The 27,410-nt window shown below is 43.1% G+C and overlaps 1 protein-coding gene and 1 long non-coding RNA gene across 2 annotated transcripts; one reads left to right on the top strand and one right to left on the bottom strand.

The window, feature by feature from the left end:
• The first annotated feature begins 9,151 nt into the window (after positions 1–9,151).
• LOC143034442 (uncharacterized) lies at positions 9,152–13,820 on the top strand. Its single transcript, XR_012967247.1, has 2 exons — positions 9,152–11,966; positions 12,087–13,820. It is a non-coding gene; the product is annotated as an uncharacterized LOC143034442 (long non-coding RNA).
• VhaPPA1-1 (Vacuolar H[+] ATPase PPA1 subunit 1) lies at positions 13,595–22,999 on the bottom strand. The gene is made up of 7 exons (XM_076200497.1): positions 22,860–22,999; positions 18,001–18,069; positions 17,524–17,656; positions 16,361–16,508; positions 15,669–15,804; positions 15,047–15,162; positions 13,595–14,140 (listed from the first exon to the last, which is right to left on the bottom strand). The coding sequence occupies exons 2-7, from the start codon at positions 18,065–18,067 to the stop codon at positions 14,108–14,110; spliced, it is 633 nt and encodes a 210-aa protein (XP_076056612.1). The 5' UTR covers positions 18,068–18,069; positions 22,860–22,999; the 3' UTR covers positions 13,595–14,107.
• Between the last annotated feature and the right edge of the window lie 4,411 nt (positions 23,000–27,410).

Genomic DNA, 27,410 nt, shown 5'->3' with positions numbered 1-27,410 from the left:
GACCCAGATGAGAACAAACTCCATTCCATTAATGTCCAGGGTTGAAGAGCTGATGCTGGTGTCTTCTTGTGCATCCAATACCAAAACTTGGTCTAACCACAGTGACCTCACTGTACCAGGGCCAAGCCTAAACCAAATGCTCTGCTGCCCAGACTAAACCAAACCAAAGCAAATAAAATTGAATGAGCCGACCAGCGACCACGTGAAAGCAACAAAAGAAGAATAAGCGGATCTCGACAATCGACCACTGAACTGAAAGTTATAAATCATACATGATCATGACAAGATAATTCTATTCGTCTCTCTCCAAACACGATGGAGTTGACTTGCATCCTCTCACTTATCTTCAATACAAAGAAGAATGACAATTTTCCTTGAAACAGGCTTTTAAACATCCATGTAACCTTTCATCACCTGCAGTCCACTGTTGCAGCTGGCCTGAAGAAAGTGGAAGGGCAAGGGGCGGGAAAGCAGGACTCGGCCACTTTGCTTGTGTGGTTCTCGTTTCTTGAGAGGGGAAATTTCTACTGGAGTAGTCTTGAGGAACTGAGTGGTTGTTTTCAAATGTTTGACCAAACTTTACCTCAGAAATAAACAGTAACACTACTCACTGTAGACAGCCATAAATCAAAAAGCCACCCCATAGCAAAATTGAATGGCCAAACCCTTCCATTGAATGGAACTAAAAAATTTTGGGTCCTGCATTTGATACCATATGACATTCGGCCTATATATCAAGGACCTTAGAGTAATGATTAACAAGAAAGCAAGCCTATTGAAAACCATCTTTAGCAAAGACTTTGGGAAATAAAGAAACCAATAACCATCTAAAAACAGTTCGTAAGAACCACTCAGGAATACACCTCCATAGCATGGTTCCCAACTATTGGCAAATTGAACATGAACAATTTAGAAAAATTTTGCAGAATGGAACACTAATAACAGGCACCAAAACCACCTTATAGGACTCCCAACATTAAATCATAATCTTCCCAACAAAACATCACATGAAAATGACAGGAACACAATTTTCTGCCAGAACCCTAAACAACACACCCTTCAAACTACATCTCACAAGCACCAACAGAATATAGCAAAAAAAATCGCCAGCAGCGTACATCTCAAACATCTACCACAACCCTCCACTGAAACCATGCAAAACATCCATACAGCAGGGCTGGATTATCCCAAACACCAAGTATGCCATGGTATAGGGCCCCAAGTACTGAAAAGCCCACAAACCTGGTAGATCTGACCCAAAATGAGCAACCCATATGATTTATGAGAATCCCAGATGTCAGTTTAATGGTTTTCACAAGGGGTATTGGCTGCATGTTATTGTGGCAAAGTAGCATGCAATTGATACTTTAGGGTCTATATGGGGTGCCCCTGCAGACCAGAGCCACACATCATTTTGTCTGTGGTAGAGGAAAACTCTGTACATAGAGAAATTATGACACTTTTATACTTTGACTGCCCCTCCGTTATGCTGTCCCCCAACCCCTTGTTACTGTCCTGTACCATTTCTCTGAATATTCATTTCCTCTTTTTGCCTACCTACCCTGTGGTGGGGGAAAAGAATACTGCCACCAAGTATTTCCACTTGAGTCGTAAAAGGCAAAAAAGGGATGGGGGGTGTGATTAGGAGTCCGACTACCTGTAGCCCCAAAAGGGGACATTCCTAAAAAAGAAAGTAAAGGCATAAGAGGGTCTGGGACTTTTCCAACCAGTATCCTAAGGTTTGGGTCTTTTAATGTGTGTGGATGTGGTACATAGAGTAAAAGGGAAGAGATAGGCAGTATGTGAGAAGAAGGATGTACTGGCTTTGAGTGAAACTAAAATGAAAGGAAAGGGCAACTGTGAGTCTGGGGAGGTACTCAGGAGTGAAGAGGGGACAAGGGAGAGAAGGGGTGGCTATACTAGTAAGTGAAGAGATAAGTAAGCGGGTAGTGGAGTGGAAGGTGTCATCAAGGTTGATGTGGATGAAGGTGAAGCTGGGAAAGGAGATGTGGGTTTTTGTAAGTGCGTATGGGCCTGATAGTGAGAAGACCGTAGAGGAAAGGGAGGCATTTTGGGTAGATATATTGAGTGCATAGAGGGATTAGGGAGAAATGTCAATGTATTTGTATTGGGAGACCTAAATGCTAGGGTAGGAAATGAACCAATTGACAGAGTGATTGGGAAGTATGGAGTGTGAGGCAAAAATCGTAGTGGAGAATTGATGATGGAGATGTCTTGAAAGAGAGTTGATGATAGCAAATAGTGTTTAATAAGAAAGTCAAGCATAAGTACACATGGGAGAGGGTGGCAGATAGAGCGTTGATGGACTATATAGTGGTGACCAGGAGTATGGTAGGAAGAGTTAACCCATTCAACTCCGATGACAAGATGTCTTGTCATTTGGTCAAATAAAACAAAAAATCATAAAACACCAAAATGTTTGATCAAACACCAGAAAAATATGACGTCAATCCTCGCTTCGCTCGCAGCGAAGCGAGGACTGACGTCATATTTTTCTGGTGTTTGATCAAACATTTTGGTGTTTTATGATTTTTTGTTTTATTTGACCAAATGACAAGACATCTTGTCATCGGAGTTGAATGGGTTAAGGATGTACATGTTCTAAGGGGAGAGAGTGGGGGAATATCAGATCATTTTCGGTGGAAGGTAAATTGAGAGTGGAGAAAGAGGAAAAGGGCAGAAGGTAGGGAGGTACTTAGAGTGAACTGCTTAAACGAGGAAAAATGTAATTTTCGCAGGAAAATTAATTTTTCCCTGATACAAACCTGAGGTACTCCTTACACTAGGATACTCTCGCGTAGCGCGAATATTTCTACTGCGAAATTAAAATCCTCACTCTGTGGGTCTGGGCAACGCTTATCCTCAGTAAGGGGCCCCATTGAGGCAAGGGCACAAGTCTCGCACACTATAACCATTCTCTGAGCCAGGTATGATTTAAGCACAAGGTTGTCAGGCAAGGAGAAGGAACTGTTTAGAGGGGTGGTTGAGGAGGGCCATTAAAGGTAAGGAGTACCTCAGGTTTGTATCAGGGAAAAATTAATTTTCCTGCGAAAATTACATTTGTTCCGAAGAATACAAACTCTTCGGTACTCCTTACACTAGGAGACTCGGACTTAGGAGGGAAGGAAGTTGTTATCTAGCCTGGGAAACCGCTGTAAGGAAAATCTAGTGTGCTAAGACTATGTTGACCAGACCCCTATACATTCCCCTCACTTTGAAGTGCACCCCTTTCTGTTCCCTGGAGTGGAGACAGAAAGGTTATAATCACTTTTGTACCACTGAAGGGCTTGAATTGATTCCCTTGGAATGCTAGAGAGCCCGCGGGTGAGGTAAGGGAATGTAAGAGTATGAGAAGGACTTTAGAAAGTTATCCCTGCAGTTGCCGAGCCAGAACCTGGATGAGTTGTCAGGGTCGGCTGTGTGCTCTTGAGGAGGGGTATATCATTTTCAGGACTTCTTGGGCGGCCACTATGGGGCCCAAAGATAAGTTCCCTAAAGATTCCCGCATAACTTCTTTGAGGTAAAAGGAAGTGAACGTATTCTGGCTTTTCCATATACCTGCTTGAAGAACCTGGTTGACTGACCGATTCTTTCTGATGACTAGGGAGGTCCCTACTGCCCTCAGGTCATGGGCAATCTGTGTGGTCCATGTCGCAGGCTCTGCGGATGACTTCCATTGTCCAGTAAGAAAAGGAATTCTTAGTGATGGGCTACCTTTAGTAGAGATGAACAACCACTTTAATTCTGGTCGAAGATGTTCGGTTCTCTTGAGGTAGGTCCGGATGGCTTGTACCGGGCATAGAACTGTTTCAGTCTATTCTCCCCCTGCAAATTCGTCTAAGGATGGAACACTAAAGGACCAGAATCTAGGGTCGGATTTGGCAGGATCTTTGTTTTGGCAATGAATTGAGGCATGAAAGTGAAGGAGACCTCTTTCCATCCTTTGGAATGGGCGACTCTATAAGAGATGGCATGTAACTCCCCTACTCTCTTGGAAGATGCCAGGGCTAGCAGAAAAAACTGTCCTCTAGGAGAGGTCCTTCAGATGTGCCTCTCGGAGAGGTTCGTAAGGGGGACCCCTCAGAGAGTTCAGGACTAATGCCACATCCCGCGGAGGAGAACTGATTTCCCTGGGGGGGCATGATCTTTGAAGTGCCTGAAGAGCATGGAAATTTCCTGTGAAAGGGCTAGGACCATGCCCTTCAGAGAAAACACCTGATTTAGAGCTGCCCTATAGCTTTGTACTGCCGAGAGGGAGATCTTCCTGGACTTCCTGAGGACGTGGAAGGAGGCGATCTCAGGAATGGTGGCTCGAACTGGGACTAACTTCCTGGAGTGGCACCATTTGCAAAGGCGCATTTCCCTTGATAAAGGTTAGCTGAGGATGAGCAAATAGGAGCGGACATGTCCTCAACCACTTCTCTGGGAAAACCCTTCTTTAGGAGGATCTGGACCATAGTCTGAACGCGTGAAGATTGAGTGCTGAAGGGTTCTTGTGCCAAGGCCCGTTGATGGGTGGATACAGAAGATCTGGTCTTCCCTGAAGGGCCAGAGGCTCTTCTACTGCTAGCTCGAGGGCGTCCGGAAACCATGGGGCTTCGGGCCACCAAGGAGCGATCAAAGTCATCCGAAGGTAGGATGCGTGTCTTGCTCTGAGGTACCTTCTGGAGCAAGGGAAATGGTGGGAAAGCGTAGGAGTCCAGGTTGTCCCAACTGTGCAGAAGAGCGTTTTCTCCTGCTGTCAGAGGATCCAGGAAAGGGCTGAAATATTGGGAGTTGGTGATTCCATCTCATTGCAAAAAGGTCCACTAGAGGGGAGCCCCATTTGCTGAGGATGAAGTTCGCTACTTCTCGATAGAGGGACCATTCTGTGTTGATTATCTGATTCTTCCTGCCGAGGTGGTCCGCCCAGACATTCCTCTTCCCCGGGATGTAACGGGCTTTGAGTGACACCTGGAGATTCTTGGCTAGGTTGAGGATGTCCATCATCAGAAGGCATAGTTCCTGGGAGACTGTGCCCCCCTTGCTCGTTCAGGTAGGGTACTACCGAGGAGTTGTCCGACATTATGCCCACTACTTTTCCTGAGACTTGATCCTTGAAGTGACGGAGAGCCAGGAGTACTGCTTTCAACTCAAGCCAATTGATATGGGCTGTCCGCTCGACTGTGGACCAGGAACCGCTGATGTGATCGTCGTTGAGGTGGGCTCCCCAGCCCTCCTTGGAGGCATCGGAGAACAGGAGGACTTCGGGGGGAGATGGGCCGAGGGGCATCCCCATGAGAAGGTTGCATGGGCCTTCCACCAGAGAAGAGAATCCTTGACTTCTTCGGTGAGGGAGATGTGTTGTAGGGGTTCTCCCTCTTGCGGGGCCCACTGAGACTTGAGGAGCCACTGTAGCGGTCGCATTCTTTGTCTACTCCAGGGGATTAATTTCTATATGGAGGCCATATGGCCCAGGAGGATTTGGCATTGTGTAGCCGTCAGGAACCTGGTCGATAGTGCCTGTGCAACTAGAGAAGCGAGATTCGGGATCCCCTTTCCTACTAGGAAGGATTCCATTAGGGAGGAGTCCAGGACCATACCCAGGTACGTGACTCTCTGTTCTGGTAAGAAATCTGACTTTTCCGGGTTGACTACTGTGCCCAATTTCAGGACAAAGGTTAGGACCATTCTCAGGTGTTCTGGCATAGCTGGGCGGAATGCATCTTGGAGGTCCAGCGACACCATGAAGTTCCCTTCCCTGATAGACGCCCTTACGGACTCTGGGGAGGCCATTCGGAACTTTGTCAGGGAAAAGGAACTTGTTGAGTGGAGACAAATAGATGACTGGTCTCCACACCCCTGTTGTCTTTTCTACTAGGAATAGCCGTGAGAAGAACCCTGGGTCCGGAGTCGAGACTTCCACTAAAGTTCCTGTCTGGAGCAAAACGGAGGATTCCTCCGCTAGGGCCCGCCCGCGAGCCGAGTCCGGGTGGAAGCTGCTGACTTGGATGGGATAGAGGGAGAGGTTTGGGACAGTGGAAAAGGGAAGACAATAGCCCGTCTTAATGACTCAGTAGGTCCAGTCTTCCGCCCCGGCCTCTTCCCATGCTCTCCAGTAGAGGGAGAGGCAACCCCCTATCCTGTGCAGAGGGGCTGGCGAATTCCTAGGAGTCCTGTGGGGGAGTCCGGAGCCTCTATAATGTTTGCGTCTAGGATCTCGGAGTCCACCATATCCGGGGGAATCAGCGTGTGGGTGAGCATAAATCTCCCTGAGGAGGGGGTCACTGGGGTCCCCGAGGATGGTGTCTCTCCTGCGGGACTCGAAGTTGGCCCAGGACGTTGAGAGACAGGAAACCTGATGCTTCAGGGCTCTGCTCGCGCTTGCCAAAAAGCCTGGAGGTCGCATTCTTCCTGGGGTTGTAGTGCGGGTAAGAACCCCCACGCCGAGGCAAGGAGGCGTTCTAGCCAGGAGTTCACCGCCAGGGACAGAGCCAGTGATTGAAGGTGGTTGCTGACTTCCCTGCCAGAGAGGAGGACGTTTCGTCTGCGCAGCGACTCGGCGTCCGCCTAACCAGCTCTGGTAACCTCGCCGGGATCGAGGCTGCTCCGAGGGTTGACCCCGATGGGGTGTAGAAGCGCTTCTGGTGTTCCAATGGGACCGGAAGCCAACGCGTCTTCTCGGTCGTCCTTGTTGCGAGAGCGTCGGAGGCCTGGGCCATGGCTCTCGCCGTCTGCGTACTCCATGGAAGGTGGAGGGGAGGAGGCTGGGCTTTCTGAGAGTTGGCCGTCATGAAGATGTCAGACTCGAATGTGGCTTCCTCTTCTTTCGGGTGGCCCAGTCGATTCGCCCTCCGAACCCTCGCGAGGACGTCCGAGAAGGAAGGTGGGACCACCATCGAGGATTCCGACTGGGAAACGGGAGGGGAAAGGGAGCGTGGCCCCCCCCCCCCCCTACGGAGCTGTGGACATCGTCGTCGGCGTAGGAGGGGTCGGGACGGGCAGAGAGGAACCTCACGCTACCATCCCGGTCACTGATGGGTACAGAGGGGGGCCGAGCAAGTGGAAGATGGTCGAGGGGGGCCCTTGGGGGCGGTGACTCCTCACGAGCTTCCGTGCGGTGCACGAACCGCGCTTGAGAAGCGCGGAAAAATTCCCGTTGGGCCTCCATCTGTTCCTTCAACGTAGTGACGAGTGAACAGAGTGGGGAGGAGGTCCGGGGAATGTCCGCTTGAGTCCCGCCTGGGTGCGGATGGTCCGGGAGACGCCAAGGGGAGACTGCCTCCTCTGGACGAAGCCGAGTCACCCACGACGAACGCGCGCGTGGGCACATCTCGGGCTTCCTGCCCACCGGGCATAGAAAGGGTTCCGGCGATGACCCGGCTCGTCTGACGACGGGTGGAAGGTGAACGTGGGGGCCACCCGAGGAGGAGAAGAGGCCGACGCGCTCCGAATCTCCGAACTCGGCTCCTTTGTCCGTGGGGGGGCGGAGCCGCCGGCAGCGTCGCGGGGCCGGTGGACGCATCCGGGAAAAATCTCGTACCCGGGGGGGTTCGCGGGGGCCAGCGCGTGCCCGTCGTAGCTAACCACCCTGTGGGCAGGAACAGGAGACAAGTGGCCTGAGACTGACTCGGGGCGGCTATTGTACAACCTTTCCGTTTACTACGCTTAGGAGGGGGGGAGACAACTGCCCGCGTCCTCCGCCGACGTAGCATGCCTTCTCCTTGTGTCGGGTGAGGGGGAAGCCATCTAGAAACACCGCGTCTGCAACCTCGTCCCTGATCTCTGTCCCTGTGAGCAAAGGGCATGGAAAGGGCACCGTTGATCACCCAGCTCTTCCTACGGTGGGTGTTGTGCGTACAGCGGGATTCCTGAGTAGAAGAGACTAAGGGGCTCTTTGCCCCCCCCCCCTTTGTCCGTGCCGGCGTCGAGTTTCGGGGGCAGCCGCAAGCGACCACATCCGGGAAAAATGTCATACAGGAACGGTAGCTAGCGGTGGCTTGACGCGCATGTCCGACTACGCTAACCGTCCTTTGTTGAAGGAAGAGGACAACTTGGCCTGAGAATGACTCGAAGTGGCGTTGTACCACCTTCCTGGCGACTGTTGAGTTTCCGGGATGGGCGAGGGCAAACCGCAAGCGACCTCATCCGGGAAAAGCTCGTACAGGAACGGTAGCTAGCGGTGGCTTGACGCGCATGTCCGACTACGCTAACCGTCCTTTGTTGAAGGAAGAGGACAACTTGGCCTGAGAATGACTCGAAGTGGCGTTGTACCACCTTCCTGGCGACTGTTGAGTTTCTGGGATGGGCGAGGGCAAGCCGCAAGCGACCTCATCCGGGAAAAGCTCGTACAGGAACGGTAGCTAGAGGTGGCCTGAGGCGCATGTCCATCTACGCTAACCGTCCAGGTTTAAAGGAATAAAGGACAACTTGGCTGCCTGTCTACTACGCCGTGGAGGAGGGAGAGAATTGCTCGTCTCCTCCGAAGCCGTAGGCCGCCTTCCCCAGTTTTTGGGGGGGTGAAGAGGGAAGCCATTTTCTATGGCCATTTTCTATGCGGCGAAACCACAACAATACTGGAACCAGATTCCATACTTACAGTGAAGGGTAGGATACCCGGTGGCGGTTAAGGGAATAATACAGGGAATGGAGAAGCACTTAAAATTCCAGGACACAGGATGGCGTAGGGAAAACCCCGATGAAATTGAAGGACGACGAACTCCTTAGCGTCCTTAGAGTGAGCTGGCGACAATCGAAGCGGATTGCTTGATTTTCGGCACCGACGTAAACATGGAGAGATGTTAACGCGGTCACTACTGCGAAGAGAATGGTTATAGTGTGCGAGACTTGTGGTGGAGGGCAAGGGCCCCCCCCCTTGCCCCAATGGGGCCCCTTACTGAGGATAAGCGTTGCCCAGACCCACAGAGTGAGGATTTTAATTTCGCAGTAGAAATATTCGCGCTACGCGAGAGTATCCTAGTGTAAGGAGTACCGAAGAGTTTGTATTCTTCGGAACAAAGGAGAATGAATATAATAAGAAGCTGAGAGAGGAGTGAGAGAGAGTAAGGGATAGAGTAGAACTAGGAGTGGAGGAGGAATGGGGATGGTTCAAGGAGGGAGTCATAAGATGTGCAAAGATGGTGTGTGGAACAAGGAGGGCAGGAGGAAATAGAAATAAGGGTATGAGTGGTGGGATGAGGAAGCAAAGGGGTGTAGAAGAGAAGAAGCAGGCATTCATAGATTGGCTACAAATTAGGACGAGGGAATGGTATGAGAGGTACAAAGTAAAGAGAAAGGAAGTTAAGCATAAGATAAAGGAGAGCAGATGTGAAATGGGGAAAGAGTATGACAAAAAAATTGAAAGTAATAAAAAGATGTTTTGGAAGGAAGTTAAGAGGAAGAGGAGGCTAATCAAGTAGAGAAGAAAAGGTAAAAGGTGCATATGGAGATGATAATGGAAGAGAAGGCAGTGAGAGGAAGGTGGGCAGAGTATTTTAGGGAGTTGCTAAATGTGAAGGAGGATAGGGAGGGAAAGGTTGTTGCAGTGGGAAGTGCTAAGAAAATGAGAGTGATGAGTGAGGAAAATGGAGAAGTAGGGAAGGATGAAGTGAAAGCAGCTGTTAAGGTGATGAGAGCAGGTAAGGCACCTGGGTTGGATGGATGCCATGCAGAATGTCTGAAGAAAGGAGGTACAGTTATGGTGGACTGGCTGGTGAGGTTATTTAATGTTTGTTTAAGAGAGGGTAGAGTGCCAGAGGACTGGAGGAGTGCCTGTATAGTTCCGTTTTACAAAGGAAAGGGAGACAAGTGTGAGTGTAGTAGTGTCAGAGGGATCAGCTTGTTGAGTGTAGTTGGGAAGGCTTATGGGAGGGTCTTGATTGAGAGGATTAGGAGAGGAACAGAGGGAGTAATTGGTGAGGAACAGTGTGGTTTTAGGACAGGTAGGGAATGTGTAGATCAGATTTTTGTGGTAAGACAGATATGTGAGAAAGCTACGAGTATAGGAAAAGGTAAGGATGTTTTTTGGGCTTGTATGGATCTGGAAAAGGCTTTAGACAGGAAGGCACTGTGGGAGGTACTGCAGATATATGGGATAGGAGGAAAGCTGTTAAGAGCAGTCAAGAGTTTTATGAGAGTAGTAGAGCTTGCGTTAGGATTAGAAATGGAGAGATGAATGGTTTGAGGTAAAGGTGGGACTTCGTCAGGGGGTGTGTTATGTTGCCTTGGCTGTTCAATCTTTACATGGATGGGGTGGTGTGAGATGTGAATGCAAGGGTAGTGGGTCGGGTTGGAGATGGTTAAAGAAAATGGAGAAAAGTGGGAGGTGAGCCAGCTGTTGTTTGCTGACAACACTGCACTTGTAGCAGGATCAGAGGAGGGATTGAGGAAGTTAGTGACAGAGTTTGAGGTGTGTGAAAGAAGGAAGCTGAAGATAAATGTGGGCAAAAGTAAGGTGATGAGATGTACAAGGGGAGAGAGTGACAGTAGGCTGGAAGTGAGCATTAAGGGTGAGAAACTGGAGGAAGTGGATAGTTTCAGATACTTTGGTGCGAATGTGACAGGAAAGGGAGGATTAAAAAATGTAATGAGAAATAGACATCTGGGAATGGATGCTAAGAGGAGGTTATATGAAGGAGTGATTGTGCCAACAGCAATGTATGGGGCAGAAACATGGAACATGAGAGGAAGAGAGAGGGAGTTTGAATGTGTTTGAGATTAAATGTCTGAGAAGTATGATAGGGGTTACTAGGCTAGATAGAGTGAGAAATGAGGAGGTGAGGAGAACAGGGGTGGAAAGGGAGTTGGGAGATAGGGTTGATGAAAGAGTATTGGGATGGTTTTGACACATGGAAAGAATGAGTGAAGAAAGATTAGTAAAAAGTGTGGAAGGAGTGAATATGAGGGGGCATCCTAGGATGAGATGGATGGATGGGGTGAAAGGGGCTTTACAAAAGAGAGGAATGTCTGTAGAGGAAGGACGGGAGAGGACAGAAGATAGGGGTGAATGGAGAAGGGTTGTGTATAGATGAGGCTGTGATGTATGAGGGGGAGTGGGTGGGAGATGGGGGGTGAGGAAGTATGTAAGAGAAAAAATTTTGATGCAGCCCGAAGGGATTTCTCCCCGTCTTCTCCTCTCCTGCATGAGGGGACGGAGAGGGGGGGGTTGCCGAGTTTATGAAGCGGCCTTGCTGTGGATGTGCTGTGTCTTGCGACACTGCTTCTGACCCAGGGCAGTGGACAGGATGCGGGGATGACCCGTCATCCAGGAGGTGCCAAGATGGGAGGAGGGTGGAGGGGAGTGGAATATATGGGAAATGAAATGGGTGGGAGTGATTTCTATGCCTTTTTCTTTTTGGCTACACCCCGTGTAAGAGGGAAAAAGCCTTTGGTATATGTATGTATGTATGTACAAGGAAAATCAATGACCAGTCATTGGTGTAGCTATATATATATATGTATGCTGCTAATAGAGGATATAAGGATGAGGACAATCTGTATAAGTATATATATTGTATCATTAAATTCTGATGTTTCAATAAAATGTCAAATTGTTCAAATCTTGTATAATTTATTTAAGGGGATGGGGCCCAATGTAGGCTTATTCTGGCCCTGCTATACAGAAACATATTCACACCCAGATAACTAAAGCCCTCTCAAGAAGGACCACCAAACTACATTCCAACAACAGTACCCAGATATAAATCTTGCTGAGGAAATCCTCCCTCACCAGATAACAACTGCACTAGCACACCTGTGCTCAGGACACCATCCATCATTCAGGCAGTACCAACACAGATTAGGGATTACCAGATTCAAACTGCCTCAGATACAGGACTGCACAGAAGACACAGAACACCTCATAGTACTAGGCCCCACCCTAACAATCCCTAGACAACACAATATCTCTTTTCTATGTGACTTGTGGTTCCAACCAAAGAATATTGCAGCTTTCCTAGAGGCTGTAGGTCTTCTACAAGAGAGAAGGGGCAACAGATAACTTATTTCTTTTGTGACTTGTGAGTGAACGGATTTTTGTATAGATAGGTTGTGTGGTGCAGGGTGGTAGGTTGTAGATGTTTGAGTAGTATGATACTTTTATTGTTCAAATGGTTATGCTTGTGTGATTTAACAGTATGGGTGGGTAGTGTTGAGGGTTCGCACAGAAATGTGTACATATATATAATTATGTGGTTATTCTTTTCATATGTTTTTAATGGGGAGAATTTGCTCCTTTTTGCAGTTGTTCTATTGGTGTGGTTTTGGTGCATCCCATTATTATTAGTGCTTTATTTTGTATAGTTTGTCTGGGTCATTAACTTATCCAAGCTCAGCAGCCAGGTGTCACCTCACGCCCTTCATGTCTAAACAGAGCTATATCCAAGAGGTAAGTACTAAATGGTGGTTAATGACCTGTGCAGATGTTGCCAAATTCCTTTTGCTGAGGAGTACCAGCATGCCCTATGGATGCTACCAGAACAGGATTGATCACTCAATGTGCAGAACTGGGCGCATTACTGCCAGACAGTTAGTGTGTTACAGAATAATCTAGGGTGCATTTCTGTCAATGCATTGCCAATTTTAATTCCTTAGAGCGGTCTTCATTACTGCATATGTGTATATACACATACAGATTTTTCGGTAACGACCTGCCTGTCCAGCGGTAGCACACCCAACTCGGTCAATATTTTGCCCCTAGTCTCCTCTTGGAGAAGATTTGTAGTCTTAAAGTAACTGGCAGCAGCCTCCAGGCAGGACCATAACTCATTCAGAGAAGACATATTTTGTAATCTAAGGATTGTTAGTGTGAGGCATTGTACTTGTAGTATGAGGCATTCTGTGTCTTTTTTGTGGTGGTTGCATCTGGGGCATGTTGATTGTATTCTTCTAGGTTGTTTATATCCTGAATCAATTTGTTGTCCCAGTTTCTCTTGCAGAACTCATGGGCCTTAGCAAACTGGCCTTAGTCACCAGTACAGCCCGCAATTCACTCATTGAAAATATACTGTCTGGATGAGGTGAATGAAAAATGTAGTACAAAGTGCTCTATCTTCTATGTGGTAACTGGAGCCTGTGTGGCATTGCTTTAATGCAAGGTGTTGACCTAAAAGACATGTTAGTGCAATTTAAACTTGTCTTGAAAGTGATTTCTCTACAAAATTGCTTTCTGGGGAGTTTAGTAAAGTACAGAATTTGGCAGTATTGTGGAATGCTTGTTTTATGACACGTGTTTTTGTAAGGACATAGGAAACAATAGATGGATGGGAGTGGGTGTGTGCCTTGGGTAGCCATCTCCCTTGTAAGGAAGAAGAGTCCTTGATGTATAGATAGTAAGGATATCTTTTTGGGGTGCTGGAGGCAGATAATATTAGATGTTTGAGAATAGTCTCAATTCTACTGAATGGGTCTTGTGTACAACTTTCTCATGTGTTGCCTCATAGGAAGGATCTTTGTGTCAGGGTAGATGTTCCATTACTGCTCTAGTCCAACCAGTTATTAATCTTTATTTTTTTTTTTTCCATTTTGTGATGTATAATAACTAAAATCTGCATAAATTTCACTTTTTCATTTTTACCTTAGGCAATCAAACACTTGATTCTCTACAGATTTACTTACACCAGAATCATTTTACAACAAGATACCACACTATAATTCTATATTTTCAAAAAATTCATATATATGTATATACAATAAATTACACAACTAAACCTCATAACAAGGTAGAGAGTGGTATCATCCACAATGAAGTACTGTAATGTAAAACTTTAACACATACAAATGAAAAACTTGTGCTCAATAGATCATTCACACAAAAAAATAAACATAAACAACCACAACCGAGAATCAATTCATGTTCAGAATATGACAAAATGATACACAACAACTTTTATAGTCTATTATATCTTATATTTTTCCTATCCTTCAAAATTATACAAATCTATTTAACTTGTGCAAATGATATCCCCATATAAAACTGCACTGCTCTAATTCCTATTTTTCACAATAATACTTAGGTCCATTCAAACCATTACATGAAATGTCTGCCACAGTACTCTGGAATGTTTTCTCTCTCTCTGTTTCTCTCTCACTCTGAAGATGACCAACCATTTTAAAACTTCTCTCCCATTTTGGCCCTGGAAGACTGTAATAGAGAAATTTAATATGAAATACCATAAATAAATAGCCCTCACTGGGGGACATTCATAATGTTAAACACATATACTGTGTAGTACATATATCTGCTTATTTATATACTGAAAGACTTCTTCTTCCCCTTTATGAGGTAGCCAGCCAAGACATGCACCCACCAACCACCCATCCCACATGAATTTTTCTTTTTAAAAACTCTTGGCCATCCTTGACCACTGTCTGGGTCTAAAGCAACGACAGACAGAGCATCATATCAGGGCCTGACAGATTGAAGTTAGTTTACCTCCAACTCTTCATTTACATGGTCCTCCCTCCTCAACTCCTCAAGAGTAAATACAAAATATAAGGAGAAATACCTTTGGGCTGTATCAAACTATTATCTATTTACAACCATCTTCAACTCATTCCTATTGCCCTCTCCCTTTCCTTACTCAACTGGCATTACCCTTTTATTCAAGGCCTTCCTTCACATCATCCATCCATCCCATTCTCAGTCTTCCCCTTAAGTTCACTCCATCCGGCTCCGCCTTCCACATCTTTTTTGCATATCTGCCTTACTATAAAAATTTCATCCACATGGTCTCTATTCATATGTGCCTTTGACTTGGCTACCTCCCTTATAAGGTGGAAGAAACCCTTGGTATATAGATAGAGATGTATTCTAGCCAACCAATGATACTTTACTTTTCATATCTCTCTGCTAATGGAAACTGAATTAAATATTTTAATCATATTAATGGACGACCTGTCATCCATGAGGAGCTAAGATGAGGAGGAGGAAAGGGTGGTGAATGGGTTGGGGTGGGTATATGCCTGTTTGGGTTTGGCTACCTCCCAGGTTAAGGGGAAAAAGATGTTGGTATATATATATAGAATCATATTAAGATTATTAATTTACCTGCAAAACTCCAACAATGAGTCCAAAAAGTCCAATAGCACTGCCAAAGATTTCAACAATGAGGATTCGCACAAAGAGAGCGCCATCTGCTGCATCAGCAAGAGCTGCAGCAGAACCTGTGGGGTAAGAATAAAAGAAGAGATTATTAATACATCATCTTGACATAGTAAATTGTACATTCTGAAACCACATCAATGAACATATTGAAATTACTTGGAACATTCTTCCAAACTTGGAATAACAGGAAAAATGATTAATGCATCATCATGACACAGTAAGTTATACATTTTGAGAGCAACACATCAATGAACATACTTATATGATAACTGAAAATCAAGGACATAGTTTAAGTTTGAACCATACATGAATTTGAGTCTAGGTATGTTAGGAAATTAGAGAACAGAGACGGGACTCAATGGGCATTCCCCCTTTCCTGTATACTTCAATTAGGCAGAGCTGGGCGCATTCCTCAGTGAGTTTCTAGGTGTGCCCCCTGGTGTCCTGACTGACACATATATATGGTCAGGACACAGAGGAACACACCCAGCTCAGCAATTAGGTGAATACAAAACACACACACACACACAAATACACGCATGCACACAAAATAACTCAAACTTACCCACAATACCGACAGCCAAGCCACAGAACAAGTTTGTAAAACCAACAGTCAGTCCGGATGCAAACATGAAGTAACCTGACATAAGGTTCTGCTCAAAGATTTTACTGTCCTTCGCAGCCTTGTCCTCTGGGTATTCCTGTAAGTACACTTGTGTTAGTACAGCCAAGTTTACCTTCTTTTCATGTGAAACATACACAAGGGTACAGGTATGTGAATTTATATTACATATAATTTATATGTATTTATCATGGATTCAGGACTTTCATATTCTATAATTATGTAAATATATTCCCCCAAATGTTACTGCATTAGGGACTAATATTTCATGACAGATAAACTGTGATTCTTTCCTTAGGAGCACTGTCACCCATAGGAAACTGAAGGAGAGCAGTAGTAGGAGTGATATCAAAAGTTAAGGTATTATATTTTTTTCAAATGGGGATTTGTTAAAAAAAAAATCATCATAACTCTGGTCATATCACGAGTGAGTGAGAGGATGAAATAAAGTAATTATAATGCACATCTCCCTTATGAGCAGAAGTGCTGACTCAGCAACAGTCTAGACAATAACCACTTCATGTGAAAGCAGAGCCCACTCTTGGAAGAAATAAAAGTTTTATGCACTTAAAGTAAAATTCAACAGAGAGGAGAGCCAGAAAAAAAAAAAAAAAAAAAAATGAGACTATTATTACCTCCAGGATGCCAGCAAGAATGATAGCAATGATGAGCCCATAAATGGCAACAGCTTCACAGAAGATGACCGAGATAAGATTCTTCGTCTTAATACGTGGTGCCCTCACTCCTCCACCTACAATACTTACTCCAGTCGTGTAAATACCACTGTAAAATGAAAACGGGTTCATAGTATCATTAATCAATGGAATCTATCACTCAACATGTACATGGAAATGTAATATTTATCACTAATAATAAATTACGTAACCACCAATTCACCCCTACTATACTTCTCAGACATTTCATCTCAAACACATTTCAACTTCTCTCTGCCTCACTTAAATTCCAAGTCCAAGTCCTCACCCCATACAGTGCTGTTGGCACAATCACCCCTTCATATAATCTCTTTACATCCATCCACAGGTGCTTATTTCTCATGACATTTTTTAATCTCCCAAGGCATTTACTTGCTTCTTTCAATCTACAATTTACCTCCACCTCCACTCCTCCCTTTCCTTCCACATGCGATCCTAAATACCTGAAACTATCCCCTTCCTCCAGGTTCTCTCCTTTAAGATTTACTTCCAGCTCGCTGCCATCCTCTCCCCTTGTATATTTTACCTTACTTTTACCCACATTTACTTTCAACCTTCTATCACATATCCTCTCAAATTCCATCACTAACTCCCTTCATACCCCCTCTGACCCTGCTACAAATGCAGCATTATCAGCAAAAAACTGGCTCAGCTCCCACTTTTCTCCATTTTCTTTAAACATCTCCAGTCCCCTGCCCATTACCCTTGCATTTACTTCTTGCACCACCCCATCCATGTACACATTGAACATTCATGGTGACATGATGCATCCCTGATGCAGCCCCACCTTTACTTCAAACCACTCTCTCTCTTCATTTCCAATTCTAACACAGGCTCTCCTACTCTTGTAGAAACTCTTTACCGCCCTTAACCTCTTCAATACGAATCAAGTTCTTGCAGGCAGCATCAGCTGCCTGATGTACAACAATGCATCATAATACTTGCATTATATATAAAATATAAAGTTACACCTGTATTACTCATTTTCTTTCACTCAATATTAATAACCACAGAAAATATGATCAAGCCAGTTCACAGAAAACGGGGGTCACAATACCAACATTAATAATAGAAAAAATACTTACAGTGCAGCACCCACAACAGAGAGTGAAACAACGAGTCCAATGCCAACGGAAGCCCACATGTATGCAGATGCATTTGAAAGGAACCATCCAAAGTCAAGTTGTTCCCCCTTGCCTGTTATTGTATAGCCAATACCTTGAAAACATAAGATGTACAAATTAGTCACCTAAAAATACAAACTGTAACAAAGTTTAAGTCAACAGCCACCTTAATCCATCATGAAAATATTCACTAAAAGAATGACTAGGGTATATGATCATTCTCATTCAAATTTTATGGCAGGTACTCTGGGTATGATTCATCATCATGGTTTTTCAAGGGTGATATTTAAAACCTTATCCTACAGGGAACAAGCCCTTGAATCTATATAAACTAAATGAATAGTAGTAGACAATAAGAGGAAAGGAATCAGAGAAAGGAAGAGGTGAAAATGTGGGAGGAAATGCAAGGAATTACTTGAAATACAATAAATGCCTTACCAATTGCCACAATAACTGCCAGGTAGATGTACAGGGCAGAGTACAAGTATGACTTGACGTAACCCATGGCTAAAAAGAAATTAAAGAATAGTGTAATTATTAACAATAACCTCTTTTATATATATACTGTATATATATATATATATATATGTATATATAAAAAAATAAAAAAATAAAATAAAAATAAATAGATAATAGTATTTCATATGCAAATTTCCATAATTACCTAGGCAAAGAAAACATAGTTCCTTTTGACAAATGACATATCCAAAATTAACAGTGATTATGATTATAATGATGATGATATGGATAACTACTGTTCTGAACTCTACTGAGGGGAAACAACAGCCCTACAGAAGCTAGCAATGGTCCTCTGACCTTCCCATAAGTGGTTGAGGTAAGAAATATTGGTGAGGTCCCGTCTTCTACTCTCCAAAATATCATCCCAAGCTACAACTTCATGTATGGTTCCAATTTGGTTTATATCCTCATTTTCCATTTATTTAGGTTTGAGTTCATGTATTGTTCTAACTTGGGTTATACAACTTTCTAAGCTATTCCAAGTATTTGTGTATCTGTAGTTCTTCACATCCTTTACAGGGGTATTCTTTCTTAATTTGTTCTCATGACCTTTTAAATCCATTCTGTCCCTAATCAAGAGATCTCTTCCTATCTCTTTTAGTGATCTGAATACTATAATCATATCACTTTATCTTTCATCCTTCAATGTTGGCAGACCCAGTGCTTCTAGTCTCTCCTCATATTGTTTTGTTCTCATGACCTCTTAAATCCATTCTATCCCTAATCAAGAGACCTCTTCCTGTCTATCTCCTTTAGTGACGTGAATATTATAATCATATCACTTTATCTTTCATCCTTCAATGTTGGCAGACCCAGTGCTTCTAGTCTCTCCTCATATGGTTTATCTGCCAAGATGGGAGCCAGTTCGGTTGCCCCCTTTTGTATTATTTTGATCTTTCTTCACTCTGCTTGGGGGCCATACCACTGGTGCTTGGGTCTTAGATGGACTCATGGTTTCTATAATTTTTTTTCATCATCTCTTCACCTATTTAATGAAAAAAATCTAATCTTCTGCTGCACTCCATATGCCTCTCCTATAATCCTACTGATTTGCTTCTCAGATGACTCTTGTACTTTTTTAATTAATTAATTTCTCAAGGAATAGTTTAAAGATTGTCTTTAGTAGCTTTTGCCCCTTTCCAGTACTTTGCATCTTTTGGTAATGAAATTCATTTTCCATTCCTGACTCCACGCAAAAATTGTGTCCCGATCTTTTTACAATAGCCTTCAGTCCTCTTCATTTTTCACTGTCATAAAAAAAAAAATTGTATCACCAGCAAACATGTTGACATAGCTTGTTATACCTGCCATTATGTCATTGACATAGATAAGAAACATTATAAATCAGGTGCTAACACTGAACCTTGTGGAACTCCACTGGTCACTTCTCTTTGTCCTGATATCTTATCTTTTACTACTGTCCTCATGTACTTTCCCTTCAAAAACAACATTTCATCCATTCAAAAAGTTTGCCTATTAGTTCTCCTTGAATTAGTGTGGCTGTTTCTCTGTCACTGGCTAAAAAGGAGACAGAGTGCCAGCCACCTTGGGCCTCCACCTCCAAATGTAAGCAAAAACAAAAGTAGAGAGAGGATGTGAAGGTAGACAACAGAGATAATTAACTCTGACATACACCTTGAAAGACCATCACCAATAAATACCTATTGTTGTTCCTTTATACCTAATTTGCATAGAGTATTCCAGGAGCTTGAATTTTCAAGCCATACTCCCTAAAAATACCACTGTGTAATTTCTAATCATGATGATGTGTGATGCATGGTAGGATTTATGTATCCCAACCTCTTATGCCCAGCCAGGTGAGAGCCAAGTTGCCCTATATGGTATTGACTGGCATGTGAGTCATACATATGTACCAACCCTGCAGGTCAGGTGACTGAATACTGCATGTGAATGGTCACAAGACTTGTCTGATGACCTATCAACTACTACTATGGGAAAGTAAAAATTCAACCACAAATTCTTACTCCTCAAATATTGCTCTTTTACTATATAAAATATGCAGAAATTTTAAATAAGGCAGCATCTATTTAGCTATTTACCAATTCCAAATCAATGACATTTTACCATCACTTCTGTTAGACAGGCACAGTGGTAGTATTTTTTTTTTTTTTTTATTTATTTATTTATTATTTTTTTTTTTTTTACAGTATCTTAATGGCTAGCAACTGGGTTAATTTTCTACTCCAAATCCATGGTTGAAGGCACTTACAGATGGGAGAAAAAAAAAATATATATATATATAATATATATAATGGATGCATATCTATATTTATTTTTCACATAATTATATACTTTATTTTGGGTATCTGTTCTTGATTTGATAAGATAAGATAATGATGGGTCAATCAATCAGTCAATCCACTCCACCATATCTCTCTTTTGCAGGAGACCTACAGCTCCAAATTTATTGGCAACAACCACTGGATTGGCCCATAAGTCCCCCAGGGGAAGAGATATTGTGTTGTTGTCTGGGCAAGACTGGGATAAGGCAATATATGATGAAATGTTTGGGGTCTTCTGCATGATGATTACATCTGGGGGAAATCTGATTCTCTGGTCAGGTCTATTCTGTATTGGTATTGCTTTAACCCCTTCGATACGATGACGCCTATGTAGGCGTCATGAGGAGCAAGTGGGTATGCGAGGATGCCGATGTTGGCATCTTGATTATATATATTGTAGTTGTACCTGTGTGACCCCCATACTCTGTAAACTGGCTTCATCATATTTTCTATGGTTATCAAAATTCACGGGTGAAAGAGAACGAGCAATGCAGCGGTAACTTTATTTTTTATAATGCGAGTATTATGATGCAACATCGCACGTCTGGCAGCTAATGCTGCCTGCGAGATTTTGGCCCGTATTGAAGGGGTTAAGGCTGGATGGTGGCCTGGATACAGTCCTGCCCATGCAGATTTAATCTGTAGGGCTAATATCCAAGGGTGCTGAAATATTAAGTTTGGTCTTGGAGCACTTGTTCTGTGTTCTGAGTGTGTACAAATCTCTTTATGGATGTACTGCAAGGTACATATATTATGCTCCCAGTATGTTTTTTGTTACATTCAATTTGTCATACTTTTGTTACACAGTAGGATGGATGGGTGGGGATGAGGGTTCTTGCAAAGAACCTATCTAAAACAACCACTTAGTTTCCATGTGGTATATGTAGATATCACCAGTGTTATGTATGTTTTTAGGATAAAACTTCCAGAAATTTTTATAATACATTTTTTTCCTTCAAAACTTTACTTTCCAATTTCCAAATGATGCAGTCAATGCTTTTGTAATAGCAGTATTATTCACGAAGAGGTAAACCTACCTCAATTTTTTTTCTATTCTAGATAAATTCACCTCACCAATTACCCAGTACATCAACTTTTTTCATCAATTACCCAATACATCAACTTTTTTTCAAGTGAAGATCTCAATATCTATGGTTTTCATGATATGTCTATTTTCTTGGCTCCATATATATGTAATGTACATACACTCCCATTGGTAATACATTTAAACAATGATGACAGAGAGAAGAGGAAGTCTTGAGTTATATATTATTTTAGAATTTAGTTATGCATTTAAGAAACACAAATTGTTCCCACAACCTGATAGTGCTAAACACAGCAAAATTAATTACAAACGCCAACAACAGTCTTATCTCTATCAAAATTTATTATTTTTCACCCAATATAAGAGGCTAGGCAAAATATAATAAAATAATTTGTGGTGCATGCTTATTAACATGAATCACACTATACAACACTGAATTCTGACAGGCTATACCATGGAGAGGGGTGTGGTACACCCATATAAATAAAATGAATTGCCGCAGCACGTTAGCTCATTTACTAATAAACACTGCACATTTCTCCTTTCAGATTTTTCTTTTAATTTAAATTATATTTATCCAATAACATTCTTACCAACTCAACTGAATTTTACATTAGTTTCTACTAAAAATCACTTTGATTCAGATTCCACTTGATGCAATCATCATAGAGGACAATGAGCAATTCATTCTATACTACCCTACGGCTACGCTATCCATAGACAAGAGCACATTATTTCTTCCATGGCCCTGTTCGCTGGGTGGTGCCAGTTAACCAAGAGTTGTGAGTTCCATGCATGAGAGACTAGGGGCAATAGACAGACTGATCAAATATATGTTTCGTATTTCCACCCCCTTCACCCTACAACAGAAATCTGGATCATCATACAGGGAAATCAAGGTTCTGGTTGGGGGAAAATGTGTAAAAACGAATAACTACCATGATTAGGAACAATCATCAGCCAAATACAGGGCCAGGCTATTGCCTATTGTCCTTTTGGCAATCAATCGAAGTAATAAAAGAAACTGGATGTGACACTACAAATAAGACTTGTGGCATCACCATACACAAAAACTGCTACTGCTTATGTCAGTGGTAATGGCAAAATATCAAATAAGAAGAATATCATAATATGGACATTTGGGATTTGGATTTGAACAACCTGTTTACAGAAATTGATGTAGTGAAGGTAATCCACAATGACTGTCATGAAACGAAAAAATAATACCACTGAGCACAAGATGAACTACTCTTCTTTACTTCAAAAGAACACTTCCAGTAAATAATCGATTCTTGCAAGAGAAAAGATGAATAACCAACTCGATATTTTGGTGAAATAAAAATTATTTAATTTGGATTCTTAACTTAATTTGGCCTCAGCTTGTTTACACACACCATGATTAATTGTTACTTTTTATCTCCCTCTCTCACCTGTGGTTTATCCTGTTCACTTAAGTGATTGTCCTACTATATGTGTATGTTTTCTCCTCTCCTGACCCTCACAGACGAATCTTGTCAGATCGATCACCTGACACAACACTGAAAAATAATTGTGGTATTTATATTAAAACTGCGTATCGTGACAAAGCTATATATAAATATTTTATTATTATCTATAGAATCACATTATAACAATATTGCCTAAATTATAAAACAGAATAATATTATACAATAGAATTTGATATACCACGATGCAATATGTACTAAAATGGATGTGAGGGAGGAATTATGTAAATATCAGGCAATAAAATAGAAAAAAATAGTAATACGAAAAGTCAGAAAGAGCAAAATGACATATGTACCACAAAATTTAGATAGTTATATACACATGTTTACTTCATCCAAATGATGTTACCCAGAAAACGATATGGTTAAACACGGATAAGGAATATCATCACTCCTTTCACTTGCCCCTACCTCTTCTTTCCTCTTAAACCATAAGAAAATTACATTTCATAATTTTACTAACAATATTGCCGTTCATTCCCAGTGTACCACTCTAATAGGATAGGTGTTATCGTTTAGTCTACAAATTTTCAACTCTCACCCACGCCCAATTTCGTTCATGCGACATCCTGATTGCGAGGGTGCTGTGGTTCCAAATCCATCCATCCACATTTTCACTGTTCTACCCTGTCCTGAATTATCCTTGAAATAGGAGGGCAAATTTTCTCCAGCTGCTGGATTCCCAATGCACATACAAATGTTGTAGACCCGGGCCTTATAGTAAATGAAATACTTTTATTTTAATTTTGAACATACATACATACATACAATTTATACAATAGCTGAAAAATACCATCTTACTGTTCCCTGCAAAAGCAAAAGAGAGAAAAAAAAATGGGAGTGTTAATAAAAGACAACCTGTCACGTGCCAGCTCTATCAGCAGGATTGCGGGAGAGGCGTACGAAATCCTGCTTAGTATTAAAATGGCTTTTCACTCTATGAATGAAGAAACAATGGTGAAAAAACAAGAGTCCAAAACTGGAATATGCGTCAGTGGGATGGTTCTCACACAGTGAAGGATGTAAACAAAACCGAGAGAATGCAAAGGGTAGCAACCAAACTGGTCCCCAGCCCGGCAGATAAACCATACAAAGAAAGACTAAAAGCACTGGGTCTACCAACTTTGAAAGATCGAAGAGAAAGAGGTGTTATGGATACAATATTCAAATAATTTAAGAGGGTAGGTTACATTGGCAGATGAGATCTCTTGATTATGGATGGGAGGGCTTGAAGAGATCACGGGAACAAATTAAGCAGATAAGCGGGAACACATCCTCAGGAACGTAGTCTACCTTTGTTTGGGACACGATGACTTTCCGTAGGTGGAACTGGATCTCCGCCCGGCGAAACCAGGAGGGAGCGTCGACCGTGGAGAAGGGTGGCAGCTTTAGGGAGATAGCGTTGGTAGCGGGCAGCGTGGCGTCGGGGGTGGCAGCGGTAGATGGGTCCATTGTCGAATGGTCACCAGTGTAGCGGCGGTGCTAATGCGAGAAGAGACAGAGGTTTAGGTGAGTTCGTCTCCTTTGTTTATAAGGTAAGACTAAGCTGAGTTCCCATGCTGCCAGGAACCGATATATATATATATATATATATATATATATATATATATATATATATATATATATATATATATATATATATATCGCGTGGATAGTCACCCGTGGTTCGTAATTACATTATTGCACTGGATTAGGTTAGGTCGGGTCAAGCAGGGTCGCATTGTTATAGGCATGTCAGGTCTAGCCGCGTGGGCGACATAACGCGCGTTCCATGTCACGTGGTTATTGTGGTTTGCTAATCTTCAATGGTTTCCCACTTGTGCTAGCCGCCTTGTCCATTGCCTAGATAGATTGTGGCTTAGGTGCGTAATTCACTTACTTTAACGCTATTCTTCCTTCTCTTCGTCATCGCACGGCACACTGATGGTACATGTTTAATTCTATCACTTAGGCCTAACTATTATCTATATTTCCTCCACCGCACTTCTCTCACTCACTCTTTTTCTCTCCCCTCATTCGCTCGACACTGTTGTGTCCCCTCAACCGAAGCTCCGTCCTCACAATCTACGGGATGATATTTGCCCCTGTGCCAGGGGTGCCAACTGCGTAACCATACTCACCACATTCACACCCGTTCACACCACAATGATACTGTGATGCAAGGGAGGGGATAGGGAGGAATTATATATAAATTATATTTTGAAGCAACCTGAGAGGATTTCTTCCCATCTCCTTTTCTGCATGAGGGGACGGAGAAGGGGGGGGGATCGCAGATTAAGTGAAGCGGCCTTGCTGTGTCTTGCTGAATTGCTTCTGACCCAGGGCAGTGGGTGGGGTATAGGGATAACCCGTCATCAATGAGGAACTAAGATGAGAGGGAGGAAGGGGTGGTGGTGCGTGCCTTTGACTTGGCTCCCTTCCTTATAAAGGTAGGCGCACACTTGTCCGCATCGTACGGACGGCACGCATCGTACGCATCGGATTTTAGTATTCTTTACATTATTTCAAATGGGTCTGCGCGCATTTGACCGCATCGTACGCATCGGACATCGGCAATGCCGACGAGGATCCCCGAAAGAGCATTCAATCCGATGCGTACGAACGATGCGGATGGCCTCTACGGCATTTCAAGGTCTAAATATACAAGTCAGACCGTTTGAATTATTGTGCCCAGCTTCTGACGTCATTAGGCCGGGTCCGTTTTCTCTTTGTGATACACTGAAGAAAACTGTGAAACGCCAAGGAAGACAGGAACTATAATATTTTATATATATATATATATATATATATATATATTATATTCATATATATAGACAGGAACTATGATATTTTATATATATTTATATATATATTTTATATAATATTTGTCAGAATATAACTAATTGCGGGGAGCGGTGCGAGCGAAGGCGACAACATTCCCGAACGACGGACCAGCTTCAACTGACAGCTATAGGACCCGCTAAACCCACTTTGAACAGCCAGGTGACGTTCACGGGCCCGCTGCGCCAACTCCCTCGAAATTCGGTCGGAAGTGGTTAGACCTTATATTCTTAGATCTTGGAGCATTCAATCCGATGCGTACGAACGATGCGGATGGCCTCTACGGCATTTGCCGGCAAATGTGCGACCCCATCGTCAGTTGCAGCCAGAGCGCCGTCGCCGTCGGATACAAACCTTCTTCGGTATTTATTCTATTTTTTCTGTTTTCATAGCTATGCTTTGCTTGTACATAATATATAATGTTATATTAACTCACTGACTGTTTTTAGATATGTTCCTAAATTTTTATCCTATCTACCTGGTAAATTACCTACTCGAACCTATATTGACCTCCTTTACCTTCTCTATCACATTTCACTTCACTCTGGGACTATATAAATCCTTTATACACTAGAAAGATATGGAGTATGTCCTTCCAGAGAGAGCTCAGCTTCACAACTGCGGATGGTGAATGGTCCAATGCCGACAATGTGCGCAGAAAATCCGATCCGTCCGATGCGTGCCGTCCGTACGATGCGGACCAATGTGCGCAGACCCCAAAAACAATCCGATGAGTACGATGCGTGCCGTCCGTACGATGCGGACAAGTGTGCGCCTACCTTGAGGGAGAAAAATCACTTGGCATATGGATAGATAGTAGACCTTGGTAATACCACGATGACATCATCCACATATCTCAACCATGTGCTGCCTCGGCCATGATGCTCATATATCTGTCTGCTTCTAACATTTCCATATAAAGGCATGCCATCACTGCTGAAAGTGGACTTCCCATAGCGAGTCCTCCAACTTGTCTATAAATTGATACTGTAATAAGTGTATGTAATATATAATAGTGTGTGTTGTTTAGATTGCGTAGTTGTGCACATTTGTATAATTGGCTCACGTGTTTCTAGCATTATGCGGTCAGTCACCAACATGTACGCATTCACGCCAACATCTCAGTGCCACATGACAAGGTGTCATGTTGCATATGCATCCCATATGTAGTTTGTTCATATTTTCTTCCCGTATGCATTACAGCATGCAGATGCTTCACATATGTACTTATGACTATAACAAAACCCATGTCAATTGTATAGGTATGACCTGTGACGTTAGGTTATGCCCGCTGTCTTGTATGCCTAAGGGAGCCAAATATGATGAAGCTCTACAACTAAGCATCATTTAGATTCTGACATCCTATGTTGCTGGACAAGTTTGGATCTCGCTCCTGTGTATTTACCTACTTGACCAAAATAAAACCACTAAAGATATAGTGTGTATCATCTAAACATTCACCCACACATCTGAGGTACCCAACCCAGTCCTATTTATCACTCATTTGTTTCCCTTCTATCTTGTTTCCTTTTGCTCTTGCAACATGTTATTGGAACATGGGGCGGGTGATTGACGTCTTGTTTGTGGGTTATGCATACACGGAGCATTATGTGCGCACGTCATGGCAGACTGGTTTGGACTGGCATGAGGGCAAAC

Source organism: Oratosquilla oratoria, chromosome 17 (genome assembly GCF_046742065.1).
Source record: "Oratosquilla oratoria isolate Oo_2021 chromosome 17, ASM4674206v1, whole genome shotgun sequence".
NCBI classification, from domain to species: domain Eukaryota; kingdom Metazoa; phylum Arthropoda; class Malacostraca; order Stomatopoda; family Squillidae; genus Oratosquilla; species Oratosquilla oratoria.
The sequence above is the reverse complement of the archived record's forward strand: the minus strand, read 5'-3'. Positions and strand labels throughout refer to the sequence as shown.

What these genes read in the sequence shown, in the direction of transcription:
- VhaPPA1-1 (XM_076200497.1), bottom strand. Translation starts at nt 18,067, where the DNA reads ATGGGTTACGTCAAGTCATACTTGTACTCTGCCCTGTACATCTACCTG. An exon ending in TTCTTGCTGGCATCCTGGAG is followed by an intron (nt 15,805 to 16,360) that starts GTAATAATAGTC and finishes GTGTACTTACAG; the next exon opens with GAATACCCAGAGGACAAGGC. An exon ending in CTTGGCTGTCGGTATTGTGG is followed by an intron (nt 15,163 to 15,668) that starts GTAAGTTTGAGT and finishes CTTACCCCACAG; the next exon opens with GTTCTGCTGCAGCTCTTGCT.